At 40.7% G+C, this 17,345-nt stretch overlaps 1 protein-coding gene across 8 annotated transcripts in view; it reads left to right on the top strand.

Moving 5' to 3' along the window:
• TTLL7 (tubulin tyrosine ligase like 7) overlaps positions 1–17,345 on the top strand; it is a 104,891-nt gene that overhangs the window by 37,930 nt on the left and 49,616 nt on the right. For 7 of the 8 annotated variants that reach the window (XM_042463366.1, XM_042463364.1, XM_042463369.1 and 4 more), the window contains 5 exons: positions 1,383–1,450; positions 7,976–8,134; positions 9,112–9,328; positions 9,805–9,969; positions 10,592–10,750. In XM_042463366.1, the coding sequence (XP_042319300.1) occupies positions 1,383–1,450; positions 7,976–8,134; positions 9,112–9,328; positions 9,805–9,969; positions 10,592–10,750 (768 nt within the window). The remainder of the gene's footprint in view (positions 1–1,382; positions 1,451–7,975; positions 8,135–9,111; positions 9,329–9,804; positions 9,970–10,591; positions 10,751–17,345) is intronic. The other variant, XM_042463368.1, reaches the window with a different exon arrangement.

Genomic DNA, 17,345 nt, shown 5'->3' with positions numbered 1-17,345 from the left:
TGTGCCTGGTATATCCAGGGGATATATTGTAATCAGTATTAAATGGGCCAATAGGTAGAATATTGTATGAGTAAGAAGCTGGCTTAGAGTTTTCAATTGGTAAACCATCCTGCCCTCTGATGGAATAACTCGCATGTAGGAGAAGTCTGTTAACCAGAAGTGCTTTGATGACAGACTTTAGTGATGGAAAAAAAGGCATATCTAGTACATCTTCTTCCTGGGCTAACTATAATATTTCTGCCTTGTTTAGAGCTTGGGAGGAGAAAGGCTAAATATTGGATGGCTGCTTTTTATAGAATGCTTCCACACAAAACCTTTTTGCAGGAAGCAAGAGCAGTGTTTCCTGATTATGTCTGTCTGGTGTATTGGTCGCAAAGTGTCTTATACAGGGAGAATGTGCAAATTGATTATATGTATGGTGCAGGTGGATTGCCCTTTTTTAAACAAGTTTATCAGGTGCAGTGAATGAGGAAGGACAATATTAACATTTCTTGTTCATCTGCAAGCAGGTAACGTGAGAAGTCTTGGTGTATCCGTTACATACAACAAATAAATTGGTATGATGGTTGTACATCTCTGTACAGACATAAATAATCCCTTAATACAAATCAGATCATATATCTGTTCTAAACTGATAACCACTGGAATAAGCTATCCACAGTTTCTTGTCATGAGTGCCAAATAGGGTGCAGCAGCTGGGAAGAATTTCAACTATCCCTTTCCCCCTTGTTCTTGCCTTTTGGACTTTTCGTCTTCTACTTGTTCTGAATTTCTTGTCTCACTTTTACTTAAAGAAAATCTAATTGCCCAGAACACAGTTAATGGCAATGAACAGCTGGCATAGGACCATAAGGACAGTATGTTTGGGCACTTGTTTGGCAGATCAAACAAATTTGGTAGATTTGTTTGGCATCATTGTGGCAACTTCCATATATCTCCTCCTAGCAGTGGAGGCAGATGGCTCTGATACCAGAGTATTGGTGAACCCACTCCAAGTTTTTTTTTTGTGAACATTAAAGAAGTTATCTTGTGTTTTGAGCCTATTTGGGGAGTAGGGTTTAGTACTCTGGATAGCGCCTTTAAACTTAAAACTGCCCCAGGGATGTCAGAGCCATGTGCCTCTGCCCAAGAGGAGAATGTTGTTAACCCTCCATGTGTGATTATAGCAATATCAAATGTGGTATTAAAGAAAATTTCCATGCATGATGAGGTGTAATAATAACAACAGACCAGTGCTAGTGAAGAACTTTTTCAAGGCCTATCTGACATAACTAATAATAATCTCTTGTACTTGTAGCAACCTATTTGACAACAAGTTTAAAATATTCATCTGTCCCAGGTCCCCTTTCTAATGTCTGTATTCTTTTTCTTTTCTTTCCCAGAGAATCAACCATTTTCCAGGAATGGGTGAGATCTGTAGGAAGGATTTCTTAGCAAGAAACATGACCAAGTAATTTACCCTTTTGTTTAAAAAACAAACAAACAAACAGTGGGGGGCTTTTGGCTAGAATGTAGATTACAAAGTCTGCTTTTCAGTAGGTGACCAGGGCCCTGGTGGTTTGTTAAAGATCCATTGGAAATGGATCTTTCAGTCTTTCCTCGTCACATCATCTGTATTCAGAAGTTATGTGTAGTACTGTTAATTGGTATGAACAGTTAACGGACCTAATGGGCACAACCCTCATATCCTACCTGTGAATTTCTTGGAATCTTCTGGTGGGCCACTGTGGGAAAGTGGATGGTGGACTAGATGGACCAGCTCTTCCTGCATTCATACTGTGTAGTGTAAAGTTTTTCCATAGCAGGCAATAGAATTGGACAGCTTAATAGGGCTTATGTGTGTGAAGAATTAGAAAGAGCCCTGGAGAGATTTAACCAATCTGAATCATGGAAGTCCCATATGCAGTCTGTCAATATGATATGTTGTCATAGGCAGTCTTTCAACATACTGTCCTCAGGATGTTTATATGGGGCTGTATCTAGTGGTGTCATTCTTCTAGTGTGGTGGTTCTCAGTGTCAGCCCTTCCATAGTTTATGGACTTCAGCACTTAGAAGTATCTTCCAGTATAGCCAATGGTCACAAATTTGGGGAGTTGAAGGCAAAATATCCAGAGTACCAAAGGTTGAGATATGCTGGTCAGGTGCCAAGATTCTCCTAACGGAAACTACATTTCCATCATTCTACTAGTGTCATTATTTTGATTATGCTTGCACTAGTATTGCACCTGCGTTGGGCCACTCATTATGACTTAGTCAAGAGAGGGTTTGCTAGCATGAGTTGTCCTAGTAGTTCTTATACCTTTTCTACTAATATAATGTTGAAACACCTAATTGTTTTTCATTCTTTATGCAACTAACATTGGTTGGGCAACTTTGGTGCAGCTGGGTGCCACATTTTCAAAAGCAGTATCCATTGTGGGCTGCATAAGGCTTGGGCGATGCAAAAAGGTTTTTTTAAAGAAGGGAAACAAAAATATAATAATGAATGGACATCTACTTGTAATTTTCTTTTTCTTCTAGTATTCATGGAGTCCGTGGGGCTGGGGACAACTTACTTAAAGTACAGCACATCCTTCCCTTACGTGGGGACCCGTTCCGGACTCCCCCGCGTAAGGGAAAAACGCATATGGTTGAGCCCCATTAGAAGTAATGGGGCTCGTGCACATGGTGCGGTGTGGGGTGTGAACCGCAGGCTCACGCCCCATTACTTCTTCCAGGGCGCGAGAGCAGTTTTTCCAGCATGGCTTAGCATATGCTGTAACCACGTATGTAGTGCCTGCCTATAACGCAGGTGCGCTGTAAAAACACTGCCTCTGGAGCCTTCCAAAAACAGAAACTCCTCACCCCATTATTTCTGGTGAGGAGGCTGCAACAATGAGAAATATAATATTCTCCCTTTTAATTCATGTTCTGTGATCACTGTACTTATTACTCCACTCAAGAAATATAATAGCCTATTCTTTCCATACATAGAAATGGGAGCACTTGGAAGCAGTGCTGTCTGTCTGGAGCTCCAGCTGTGTTGAGGTTCTTGTGACCCTAATTTGTTAAACTACCCTTGGAAATCAAACTCAAACTGTGCCTTAGGTGAGAAATGGGGATGCCTGGAATAGAAACAGAGAACATTTGGGCAAAAGGGAAGTAACTTATAAGTGAGTAATTAACCTTTTCCCCAAAGGATTAATGTCATAGAAGCAGAGAAAAACATGTTTGTATACACATGGAACATTGTTTGTAGTTATTTTGAGTATACATACTGCAGATATGACAAAACAAAGCTCCTCTTTCCTCTTGTTCTGATAATGATGTCTAGAGGCAACTTAGTGACTGAAAAAGGAACAGTGACATGTGAATGATATGTCTGAAAAAATCAGCTCAGGCAATTGTATGTGGCAGTGTGCTGTCTTGCTCCATATTTTTGTTACTACCTTTCCATTCTTCTTTACCTTGATAAGTTAATACGTTCTGATGTGCAATTCAGTGCCTCAGCAAAATAAGGCAATAGACCCCATGAACTGTCATAATCTGTTGCAGTCGGTTTATTTGTTTCTTGTGGCTGGTTTAAATTTTCCTTTTGCAGAGATATGCTCCATTGTAAAATTGCACAATCTAATCTTCAATCCCTTAGAAGAACTCCTTTGGTTTTCCCCATCTGTGATTTATTTGTCAGTATTCTTATTTAAGGAAGTAAATTTTACTTATTTTGCTTTTTCACATGAGGGTGAAACATTTTGAAAGTTTGCTCTCTGCTGGGTAAATCTGCAAGACTTTTTGCACATAGTTTTTTTAAAAAAATGACTTTTCACATTTCAGGACTTTTCTGCAACAATTGTATTTGGTCAAAGACAACTACAAATGAGAAACGAACGGTTGCTCATCTTTTCATTCTCACATAGGGATGAAAGCAATTTTGGTGGTTGATAGCCCCCTCCTTCCAGATACCTCCAAGTGTGAAAGCACTCCTTTTTGGCAAGGATGAGAAATCTTAAATATTAAATACTATTTACATCTGCTCTTAGTAAGGACTTTCAAGTCTTATGAGCTGGATGTAAAAAAGGAGTGGTACAGAAAGCACATGTCCAACAGCTGTATACTGAGGCTAATAGTAGGTTACAGGTTTTCATTTTAGGGATCTTTGCTACTTTTAATTTTGGTCTGGGTTGAGCCTGGAACTTTTGCATGAAAAGCAGGTTCTCTCCCTCTGAATCCTGGTCCCACAGGAAAGCAGAATATAAACTGTATGTAGGCCCATGTTAAAAAAATCTTTTAGAGTTCTGAGTTAAGTTATGTTGTCTGGATTTTCATTGTATTATTAGTTAATGATTTAGAATATTTCTAACATGCCCTATTTCAGCATGTCTCTGGATGGAATGCAGTCAATAAAAACAGCCTAAAGCACTTCAAAAACAGCCTATCGTCTTTCATAGGGAAGACATTCCACAACCATGGTGCAACAACTGAGAAAGCCCTTTCTTCATGTATCTGGATGGTGGGTTTTCCTCAAGGGCAGGACAAAGAGGACTTTCCCTCATTATACAGTATCTCAGTAGTGGGGAGAGGCACTGCCTTTAATATTGAGATTTGAAGGTATTTTGGGCTTGAAGACCTTGAACTTGGCCCAGAAATGTATTGGCAGCCACTGCCCTTTAGAATGAGTGTCATATAATTTCAGTGTGGTGTTTTGGCTGACTCATTTTACTCTAACTGCAGGGCTGGCTCACCCATATAGGCCACCTAGGCACCTGCCTAGGGCGGCAAAAGTTTAGGGGCGCTGCCGGGAAGGAAGGCTGAGAGAGAGTGTGCACAAAGCCAGGCAATCCCGGGGGCGCCACTCGCTCTCCTGCTTTTTGCTCTACTGAGAGCAAAAAGCAGGAGAGCCAACAGGAGAGCAAAGGGTGCCTGGGTGTGTGCGTGCACGCCTGGCGCCCTTCGCCCTCCCCTGGGTCTCCTGCTTTTTGCTCTCCACGGAGAGCAAGACACAGGAGAGCCAGCAAGGGAGTGAAGGGCGCCCTTTGTCTTCTCCTGGGTCTCCTGCCATTTGCTCTCCACAGAGAGCAAGATGCAGGAGAGCCGCCAGGAAAGTGAAGGGTGCTTGGCTGTGCGCATGTGTGCTAAGCACCCTTCGCTCTCCCCTAGGTCTCCTGCTTCTTGCTCTCGGGGGCGCCAAGGCGAGTATTTCTCGCCTAGGGTGGCAAAATATCTAGAACTGGCCCTGTTTAACTGGAGTGTTTGCATCATTCGTAATAGCAATATTCTGTAGAACACATTGTGATGGTCTAAATGGGAAGCGATGAGTGCAGCAATTACTGTGGCTAGGTTGTCCCTGTTCAGGAATCAAGATATCTGGTAGCCAATAGCAATCTGATCCCCAAGGCCACTGCAGCGCTCAGTAACAATGATGGAATTTTCTCAGGCTACTCATCTGCCATTGAGGGGGAGTGCAAACCCATCCAGAATATGTTGATCTTGATTATGGGAAATAGATGTTCAGACTGTGCTTATCTTATTTTGAAAGGTTATTCTTGTGATGATTTGTAGTCCTAAGCAGAGGAGTATCCTTCCCTTAAACAATGTCCAGAAAATAAAGGAGAGACAATTGTCCGTTCAGACTGGAATTTTAATTCATTTACAAGCTGAGGCATGGGACACAAGAAAAAAAAATTGGTTCAAAGCCCACTAGCTTGCATTTCAAAAGGCTTGAGCATGTTATGTCATAGGCTCTAGGAGGGCATGTCTGTGCCAAATGATATTTAAATTCTGTAACTTTTAGAGGTTCTTCTATGAGTTCCATAATGAGAAGATGATGCCTGAGAAAACAGAAGGTACCATATAGAGTAGATTCTCTCTCCTATGGAACTGTACCACAATGACTTTTAATTGGATTCTCCATTGCTGCCTTTGTGGATTCCTGAGTAAGAACTGGAAACAGTGCTTTTGATTCCTAAGGGAAGAACGGCTATCATGTGCATGTGGGTCTATTTCGATTGGTTAGTATACTTTGGAATGTAAAATGTTGAGGCTTTGCCTCTGTTTCTGACAAGCCTGTTCATCATTTGATGACTAGGATGTGTTAAAGCCATCACAGATCATCCCAAATCAGAAAGAGGTTTTGTATATCCTGACATGCAGTAACTATCAGTGAAGACACTTCTGACATACAGTATAGAGAATTTATATTGTAAATGACCAGATAGTGAGGAATCATGTGATGACTTTGAACCAGACCTTTGTTCGAATGAAGATGCAACTGCAGTGTCTTCAAGGCATTAAGGGTGTCAAGAAGATCACAGATGTTGAGCTGTAAACAAGAAAGTAATGCAGTTTACATGTGTGGTACCTTGCCAGTAATTATTGAATCAATGCGGAGTCAATATTTTGGGACTATAAGGATCCTGAAATAAAATAAATATTACAGTGCCAATTTTGATTTTTCTTTTTCTAAAGTGCTTCATTGTGCAATTAGCTGGGCTCCTTTGTAACAGGCTATCTATTGTACCAAGACCTTGATGTTTTTGGCTCCAGTCCTGGTTTTACAGCTGTGCTTGGATTTTTATTCAGCTTCTGCGACCAAGACAAGTAATTAGAACACCCGTGGTAGGAGTTCTGCACAACCTTCTAGCTGGACTAATACAGTATCAGCAAACCTCTTAAGTCTTTCTTTGCTTTCCTGTTTATCACATGGGGGATATGATAAGACTGCCTCTGTGTTTCTTAACATTGTCCTTTACATATAATTATATTAAAACCTCAAACCCTGGGTGTATCCAGGGGTGCTTTTACACTACACAATTATAGGACTATGGGCCGTTCCGGACGGGCGTATAGTACATCCCTAGGACGTACTAGGGTTAGGAAGGGGCATCACTTCTTGATGCCCCTAACCCTAGTACATACTGGGGACGTACAAAATGTTGGTGCCCGTTCCACACGGGCGCCGCCATCTTGACATAACGGACGCATAGCGTCTGCATGTCACATCCTGGATGTGATGCCGCGAGTGTGCGACTAGCGCCTCGCGGCGTCACATCTGGGGTGCAAAAAGAAGTGCCATTTTGGGGCTTCTTTTTGCTCTGTGAGGGAGCTGCGCAGTTTGGCCACTGCGGCTTCCTTGCGGAGCACCCGGTGGCGCCAGCAGACTGCCACTTTTAGGCAGTCTGTTACGTGCTACGATTCTGCCTTAACTGCTATGTCTGCATCTTGTGGGTTCCTGTGGAGTTTGTAGTTTGGTGAGGCACTAAAAGGAGCTATCTGGCTTAGACTTTTAAATAGTTCCCCCACCTGCAAATTCCAGTATTCTATAGACTTGAACCTTGGCTGTTATATTGGAACCATAACACCATACTTGTTTGAAAGGGCCAAAAATGCCAGTTTATTTTGGAAAATCTCAGTGACTGGAAGAAATGATAATTCACATACATATATATTTATCACTCCCCTATCTCTCTGCATAAATCAGGGCTTTGTTGTTGTAGTGTGCCTCTAAGCCATTTCTGACCTTGGCGACCCTTAAGATTTTCACACCAGTAAAATGCCGGTAAAATGTCAGGGAAATGCACCTGTATGAAAGCCTGAAGCATTTCTGAAACATCAGGGAACCGTCCCCTCACCTTTAGCATCCTTGAATCGTTCACGGAGCAGCAATTTCCTATGAACGGACACTAAGCTTGCATGGTTGCTATTCTGCCAGTTAACATTTTGTGATGATATTACATATTATAGGTTGATCTTAAATCATTTTGGTGCATAACTTTACTGAAACGGATGGCATTGGCTCCAGTGGAACAGTTCATTTGCATTTCTGTGCATACCTAGATGAATGAGCCTCAGTGAATTCAATGGTTCTTACTTCTCAGTAAACCTTTCTCAGTTTGCTTTGCTAGAGGCCATGTCTCTTAATGAATGAAATGGAGCAGGCTTAAATGCCAAACTATTAAACATCTGTAACATTGACTTATTTTTTTGTTTGTCTTTCAGAATGATCAGATCTCAGCCTCAGGAATATAGTTTTATTCCTCGTACATGGATCTTCCCAGCAGAGTATACACAATTCCAGAACTATGTAAAAGAACTCAAAAGAAAACGCAGACAGAAAACGTTCATAGTCAAGCCAGCTAATGGGGCAATGGGGCACGGGTATGAGCAGTATAAAGATGATTTGTCATGGATTCACTGATCTTGTGTTTCTTTTGCTGTTTTTATTAGTGTGAATTGTTTTTATTAGTGTGTTAGGAATGGCTTTTCTTTTCTGTGGGAAGCTAATAGGCAAATTTAGTAATAAGAGTTTTGTTAAACATGCTATTCATATAAGGGAAAAATAGTAATAAATTTAACCTATTAAATAGTGGACAAGAATTGCCTTTTTCTCATGATGCTAATCCAGTATCTTGAGGACATGTATTTGTCACCTATTTTATCTAGCACAATCTTAATAAGTAAATGGTCTTTTTAAAAGAAGCCTGTAATAAGATATCAAGATAAAACAACTCATTCCATTTAAGCATGGATTTGTTAAACAAACCCTTAAGAGGCTGACTTGTCAGGATTGTTTGGGGGTAAACATGTTTCGAAACTGGAAATATAACTGATTAAGCCTACAGCAGAGAAGTTAGATAAATTATAAGGAAAACAGCATGAGTTAAAAAGCTCATTTAAATCTATAGTTTTTGATCTCCTGTGGTGACAGTATAGGTGATACAGAGGGATTGTTGTAACACCTTTAGGCTTCAATGTGCTGGTTGTAATTTAACACTGTTTACTTACTCTGGCCTCAGATGTAGTGGGCACATCCAGACACTCATTACACCTTATCATATGGCTGGCATAGTGTATGTGGCAGAAGGGGAATCCATAGCTTTTTGGATGTTGTAGCCCACAAATCTTAGCATCCCTGATGTCTGCCCATATGTATTGGTGAGTGTTGGGGGTTGGAGCCCAGAAATGTCAGGGGATGTTTCCCACCTCAAATTTTTTTTCTTAGGCCTGCTTTAAGCCAATGATAAACCTAAATCGCTGTATTGATAAGATTGGTTAAATCGTCAAAACTAAAAGTGCATTTTTGACAGTTTGTTCATCTTTCATTGTTTTCAATATGCCTTCATGCTTTTCACCAGGATCTCTCTTACAAGAAATGCAGAAAAGTTGCATTCTCAAGAACACCTAATAGTCCAGGAATACCTTGACAAGCCCTTTCTGATGGAAGGCTACAAATTTGATTTAAGAATATATATTCTGGTGACTTCTTGTGATCCTTTAAAAATATTTTTATATCATGATGGTTTAGTGAGAATGGGCACAGAGAAGTACCATCCCCCCAATGATTCAAATCTGGTAAGTGGATGTTATGGTTAAACAGAGCACTTCCTATCACAATGCAAAATTGTTTACAAGCTCAACGAATCTCTCTAGGAAGGAAGGGAAAGGTGGCCTATTATTGCAGTGTGAATTGCTTTTGTTGACCTTGAGTTTTCTGTTTTTTTTTGTTGCTTTTGAACTGTGTTTGAAAAAAATGAGCAAAATCGTGTGTGAAATCAGTGCATAATTCTAGTTACTGAAATGTAATTCTAGTTCATATTTGCCACCTTGCATTAGAACCTGTGCTAGACATCAATAATAACTTCATCTTGAGACCAAGCAGCTTTAAATTAGGTGTTATGGTGCAATGTTTTTATCTTTAATAATGTAATCTTTTCTCTCCCCCTTGGTGGCCCTCCCTCTGCCCCTTTTGTTTCCAAACATTTGTTAACTGCTTTTTTTAATACTCACATTTCAGGGAACCTTATATTAAAAACTTCCCTTGCTTTTAGAGCCAGCTTTATATGCACCTGACCAACTACTCTGTGAATAAGCATAATGAGCGTTTTGACCGGGATGAAACTGAAGATAAAGGCAGTAAGCGCTCTATAAAGTGGTTTACTGAATTTCTGCAAACAAATCACCTTGATGTTTCCAAATTCTGGAATGATATTTCAGTAAGAGAAAACTAATATGCAGTAGCTGTTTTTATGTTTATGTTGACATATTAACAGTACTCCTTACTTTTTCAGCTGGGACTGTAACTTTCAGTCCCTTTTTTTTGGTAAAAGCAGGATATAAATAAACATAATCATGTGATAGTTAACTGTTTTTGATGCATTTGTGGAAGCTCTTGTATGTACATTGACTGGACATTAATGTATTCATTTCATGCTGCTGGATTATATTAGAAGGCAAATCTGATAGCATTTTTGCTTTCTGAAGTCATATCATTCCTTAGGGGCAAGATACTTTCTCATGTGTTGAGTGTGATAAATGGGTAAAGAAATAGAAGCTCCATTTAACATTCAATACTTTGTTAAGGCATATGACAAAATTGCTAGAATACTTCAGCATTTCTGATTAAAGCATCACATTTAATTTTAATTTACTGTGGGGCTTTTATTATTTCACTAGGAAAGGACTGTTGATTAGAGTGTTTACTTCTATGTGGCTAGTCTTTCTATATTTGAATATGTTTTAATGTCTGCTTTTTATGTGATCTAAAATGAAATGATTTTTTTAAAAAAATAAAACAACGCCACTCTGCTAACCCAGTTTTCTGTACAACCCCCCCAGGAATTAGTGGTGAAGACAATCATAGTAGCAGAGCCACATGTCCTTCATGCTTACCGTATGTGTAGACCAGGGCAGTCTCCAGGAAGTGACAGTGTTTGCTTTGAAGTTCTTGGGTTTGACATTCTGCTGGACAGAAAACTCAAGCCATGGCTCCTAGAGGTAAGCTGCTTGAAAAATTATTTTTACTAAATCTGCATGAGCATTAAAAAAAAAAGCGAAATGACACCCTGTCTATTTAATCCAGTAGAGGTGTGGGGAGTTGAATCCCATTTAGAATAGGAGATGATAGTTGTGACTTAACAGCTGGTTCATATGTTAAACATAAATGGAATAGGGGACAAAAGATGGAGAAAATAATTGTCATTTAGCCATAATAGCTCTGGAGGGACAGGGACAGGGTGCTGCCTTCATGTTGAGGGCTTCTAGAAGTATCTGGTTGGCTCTTGTAGGTAGCTGGATGCTGGATTACATAGGCCTTTGGTCTGATCCAGCAGAATTCTTCTGATGTCCTTTAAAGAATTAACAAGTAGTTCACACTTTGCTGTCTCCGATTCTACCATAATGCCTGGTGGCTCATACCATAAATGATAAGTTTTGTGATCCCTGGAGGCCATTTTGATTTTACAGATATCTCTTACTTGTGATATAAGCAAATTCCATTTTGACTGTTGCTGTAGAAACGGTGAAGAAAGGAGCATAAGTTACTCCTTTTCCTTTGCCCCTTTCAACAGAGTTGCTGAATTTGCTCCATCAGCCTGAGTGGACATTAACTTCTGAATCTGTATCAGGAAACAAGTTTTGGAATTTGCATACAACTTCTCCATTGCACATGGTCTGAATTGGCTTTGATATTTTGATGTATAGATTTGTATTATATTTCTCCTTTTAAAGAAAAAAAAACTTGGACTGCCGCTTGCATCATATCTAAAAAAATCTCAAAACAAGAACATTACATACCATGAAATCAAAAGTATAGGTTAAAAATTAATTCTTTATAAATGAGGTTTTCATACACAACCAACTACAGTCCGTCCTCGCCTTACGTGGGGGATCCGTTCCGGATCCCTCCGCGTAAGGCGAATTCCGCCTATGCTCGAGCCCCATTGGAAACAATGGGGCTCGTGTGCGGCGGTGCGGTGGTGTGGGCGCGCGCAGGGCGCAACGGGCACGTGCGCCCATTCAATTGAATGGGATGCGCCGCCCCTTCCACCCCTTCCGCCCCGCGGCTTGAGCGCGTATGCTCAAGGCCGCGTATGGCGCGGGCGCACTGTACTAATAAAACACCTGCCATAGCAGGTCATAAGGTATAAACCATGCTTACTTCTGGCTGGCACTGGCAGTCCCCTGGTACAGATGGCCATCCAGCCTCTGCTCAAACACCTCAAACAAAGAAGAGGCCATCATTGACCAAAAATCACAGTCTAGAACCTTTTGCCATTAGGAGGTTCTGAATGTCTACTCAAAATCACCTTTCTTGTGTATTGATTCAGATTCTGATTCTGGAGCAACAAGGAAAACAGAAAAAAATGCTCACACAATGTGGCAAGTGCTTCAGCTATTTGAAGACAACTATGATACTACCTTTTAAATGTGTTTGAGCTGAACATAAATCCAACTCCTTCAACTGTTCTCCATAACTTTGTTTTTCATTCCTGAATGAGTGCAAGTACCTAGCTTTGCTTGAGTTAGTAACATTAGTCCTGTCTGTACTGTAGTACTCTTTCTCTTTCATTTCTCCATTACCAATTCTTTTTGGGGGCCAGTCTTGCTTTCCCTTCATTCCTTATAAATAAATATAATCATGTGATAGTTATTGTTTTGATGCTTTCCCTTCATTCCAGTGGTTGTGCAGCTGATACCAGCTTTGTCTGGGTTGGAAAGTCTTTGTTTTTGCCCACTCTCCAGTGTTGTTTTTCTTCTCTCCTCTGCCACTGTTTCACAATTGCTAATCTTTCCCTTCTTCCACCCTACTGCTTATTCAAGCTTCAAAGCTTTCCTTCTCTTAACCCTTTGCCCTACACTCACCAGCCACCATAAATTTATTCCTGTCCATTAGAATTGCAATATTCTAGTTCCCCACTTCAGGTATCCATATTTGTATTTATACAGGCTCATGAAATGATGAATCATGAAAGAGCTGACTAACATGGCTAATTTCCCTATTCTGCTGCACTCCTTTCAAAGTTTTCTCATAGATAGGAAACAGAAGTTCAGATAATGCAAGGATAAACAAAAAAGTATTTAGTGTACCACATTACCCTATTTCTTTATCACTTTTGCTCTTCATAGGGCTCTTACATCTTTTAACACTTGTGTTATATTTAATAGTTTCCAAGGTGCATTTAAAGGTGCAGACTAGTTGACTAAAGGTGCAGCAAAGTCAATACATTCTTGAATTTTAACTGTGCTCAGAGGTTCTCTCTTGTGAATAACCATCTCCTTCTTTTGAGATAGGGAGTGAAGGGTGAAAGGTAGATGGTCCAAAGATGTGAGGAAGCCCAAGATTTGCTCCCTGTCATGAATTGGTTTCCAACTAGACTTCCCATGCCCAAACACTGATTGTGCTCTGGCTTCCTGACATTAAGAGTAACCTGGATCCCAAGAAAAGTTACTTTACTAATTCTAATGGAGATAAAATTTTACTGCCCTTTGTCTCAGTCCCTGCATGGCCAAGAAGGTGTGGGGCCTCTGCCTCCATTGCAGTCCCTCCAAATCAACTGAACTACAACAGAAACAACATCTGATACAGAATGTAGACCTGTGATTCTAACTTTGTCATGTTCCTTCTCCTGTATAATGTTTAAAACATCTTTTGCCTGCTGAAGAAGCCAATGAAGCTTTGAAACCTTGCTTGATGCATTTTGGTTGGCTAATAAAGGTGTCACTGTTTTGTTGGTTTTGAATTTTGTTGTATAAGGGGTTCCTTGAGCATGTCCTTGAGCTGTATTGATACACAAAGAAGTTTTAGAAGTAGCTCACAGTCAGTTGTGGTATAATATGCCCCACTGCTGAAAAGTGTGTGTGTAATGGAGAAATTGGTTCTCTGTATCCAGTCCTGTGCACACGTGTACGTAACTGACCTTTTCAGATTATGGCACAAATGCTTAGAAAGTTGCCACAAACTATTCTCCGATACAAAATCATAATCATCTATCTCTTCGGAGTTTTCTGGCTTCTAAGAACAGAACAGAAATGCTGTTATCTCCAAATTATACTCTCATGACCTTTTTCTTCCAAAAATTTCTGGCAAATACAAAATTAAAATAGAGGTGAACTGTCTTGCACCATCTAGTGGAACAATAGCGAAGTGTTCGCTTTTGAGCTGAGGAAGCTTGTCCAATTTGTTCTATGTGTATGTTTCACTGGAGAATACAATTACAGTTGGCCCTCCGTTTTCGCAGGGGATCCATTCTGGACCCCCCCCCCCGGTGAAAACGGAGAGTCGTGCATATTCGAGCCCCATAGGCTAGAATGGGGTGTGCCCCTGTGTGTGGATGCCGGGCGCATGCACCATTAAAAATAGTGGAGGTCACCCCTCCATGGATATTCAAGGTCGCAGATCTCAAATCTGCAAGTTAGGAGGGGTGACTGTACTTTGATTAACTAGCAAATTAATATCTGTTCATTCAGAGAACTGTACAGTCTTGGCAGTACATAGACAGGTCTAAATATGTTTCTTTATATTCTTTATGTGCCTTCAGGTCAACTTCAACATATGGTGAACTTGTGCTAAGGTTTTCTTGGAAAAATGTATTCAGAGGAATTTTGATGTTCTCTTCTTCCAAGGCTGAGAGAATGTGACTTGCCCAAGGTCACCCAGTGTTTCCATAGCTGAGCAAGGATTTGAACTCTGGTTTCCCAGGGCCTAGCTGATCATTCAAACCACTATACCAGTGTTACTCAGAGAGATGTTCCTTAGACTGGTGACAGTCCCTGAGTCATTGGGTGGCAGTCCCTAGTGAGTTTCCAGGAAAGAATGAAACAGTTGTAGCCAATGTGAAGAAATATGATGTGGGTCCCTGGTGCACTGGAAAAAAAATTGCTGGCTTCCCACTTCACATAGCTTGGGAAGCATTGTACTACACCATACTGGCTCTCCCTGTCCTCATGGTACTGCATGCCTTTTCAAGATAGTTTCCAGTTGTTTAGGAGTTCTGTGTGATTTAACAGGACTGGATAACTTATAGTTAGATTCAGGACAAAAGACAGTGGTTCAATAAAAGCATAAAAGATCATCTGCATAAAGTGGGGGGAATTGATCATAAAGCCAGTCAGATAAGACTGAACTACTCACAGTATCCCTCAATATTGTCTATATTGTCTATTGTCTATGCATTGCTTAGATCTGTGATGGCGAACCTATGGCATGCATGCCAGAGCTGGCATGTGATGCCATTTCCCCCGGCATGTGACAATGGAGGAGTAGGAAGAGATGTGCGCCTGTTCCTCCTTCTTACCAACCCTCCCTAGCCTCCAGATGCCTCTCCGGAGGCAGTTGAAGGTTGGGGACAGCATGGAAGGAGGAGGAATAAGAGGCATGCACCTGTTCCTCTTCTTCCCCTCTCGCCCCCCAGGCCTTCAGCGGTCTCTGGAGAGGCTGCTGAAGGCTTGGGAGGGCAGGGGAAAAGAAGTTCCACCGCAGAAGTCCTGCCCCCGGAGGGCAGAAATCCCAGCACTGGGTAATACCTAGTGCCAGAAAACCTTTTAGTTTGGACACTCGGCCCCTAAAAGGTTCACCAACACTGGCCTATATATTGTCTATATTATTGTCTGTACTGGCTAGTGCCGCTGAGAAATGTAGTCCAAGAACATCTGGATGCCCATATGATTCTCCACTGTGACCTAAAGTATAATTTTAAATGCTGAAAATCATGCACAAATCCATGGATATTACTATTTTTCCCCTCTCCATTAGAAAATGAAGTATCAGAGGAGAATGGGGGCAATCCTGTGCAGTGCTTCTTTCAAGAGCAAACAATGCAAAATGAATAGTATTCGTTTTGTGATCTTGGAAATGATTAACCTGCGGGCAGAGCTTGTGGCTTTACAACACTGAGATGCCAATGTTGATTTAGTATTTAACTTTATGGCATTCAGTGCATCTACATGACAGCTTTGGCTCATAAAGGAAATTACAGGCTTATAAACAGAAACATTAATCAGGGATGCAAACTACTGGATTCTGTTAAGAGAAATTAGTGTGTGCAGAATCCTAGTATATATGGAGGGCAGGAAAAAGTCAAAGCAGATGAGTAAAGACATTAGAAATAAGAGTTGGAATGAGAGAGGAATGAAAATGGACAAGAAGAGAAAGAGTCAACAAGTGGAACTGAATCAAGGAGAGAATAAGTTGGAATCATATTTTAGCTCCAGCGTTTGTCCTCTGTGAGCCAGCATGGTGTTGTGATTTGTGCACGGGACTACAACTATGAAGATCAAGGTTCAAATCCCTGATTGATTACGAAAACCCACTGGGTGACCTTAGGCACGTCACACACTCCCAGCTTCAGAGGATGGCAAAGGCAAACCACCTAGGAACAAATCTTGCCAAGAAAATTCTGTGATACTTTTGCTATGGGTCACTGGAAGTTGGAAACAATAACAGAAAAGGCACATAACAGAAAAGGTACAGAGAGTGGTTGTTTTTTTATTGTACTTGGATTTTAAACTATTTAGACCACTTAAACCACTTGTGCTTTTGTCGTAGAAATTGACCCAGACATATAAAACCCCCTTTTCATCCAATAGAAATTCAGATATTTTATGTCTTCTGCACCTCTTAAGAGAGCCATCATGGTGTAGTGGTTTGAGCATTGGACTGTGACTCTGGAGACTAGGGTTGAAATCCCCTCAGCCATGGAAACCCACTGGATGACTTCAGGCATTTCACCATCTCTCAGCCTCAGATGAAGGCAAAGACAGACATCCTATGAACAAATCCTGCCAACAGATCCCTGTAATAGGTTCACCTTGGAGTTGTCATAGGTTGAAAATGACTTTAAGGCACACAACAACAACCACCTATTCCTCTATGATCAGATGGAGGTAATGGATGGTGCACCAGATAGCAGCTACTTCATGTGAAATGGAAGTGACTAAGCCCTCTGTAGTTTAGGTACGGAATATCTGAAAGATGGTATCTTCCTGTATGCACCTTTCCAAACCCTGAGATCTTCAGAAGAGTCTCTTGTTTCAGTCCCACCACCTTTACAACTACAGTTGATGGGTACGCCAGAGAGGGCCTTTTCAGTGGCTGTCCCCAGGCTCTGGAATTCCCTCCTTAGGGAGGCTGGAATGGCTTCTTGCTTACTATCCTTCTATCAGTAGGTGAAGACCTTTTAAAATTTTTAGTCCAATAGGCTTTAAAATCTGAAGATTTTAAATGAAAGTGCTTTAGGGGGATACTGTATGGTTTTAAATTGTACTTTTTACTGCTTTTAAAAATAATTTTAAATGTATGTCTTAAGTTGTTTTATTTATTTATTATATTAATTTGTATCCTGCTTTCCCCCCAGAATTGGGATCCAAAGCAGTTACAGTCTAAAAACACAGTACAGTTAATATTGTTGATAGTTTTATTCTATTTTAATCTCCATCTTTTGTATGTTTTCAACTATACTGTAATTATAATTTGTAATCTGTTTGGGGAAAAGCTGAGACATCAATACAGGTGATGCTGCTGCACATGGCGGAGTGTAAGTGCATAACTAGTTTGCAAGATGGAATTTAAAAAAACCTGGGCTGATGTGTTGAC

Source organism: Sceloporus undulatus, chromosome 4 (genome assembly GCF_019175285.1).
Source record: "Sceloporus undulatus isolate JIND9_A2432 ecotype Alabama chromosome 4, SceUnd_v1.1, whole genome shotgun sequence".
Taxonomy (NCBI): Eukaryota; Metazoa; Chordata; class Lepidosauria; order Squamata; family Phrynosomatidae; genus Sceloporus; species Sceloporus undulatus.
This window is presented reverse-complemented; position numbering and strand designations above follow the sequence as displayed.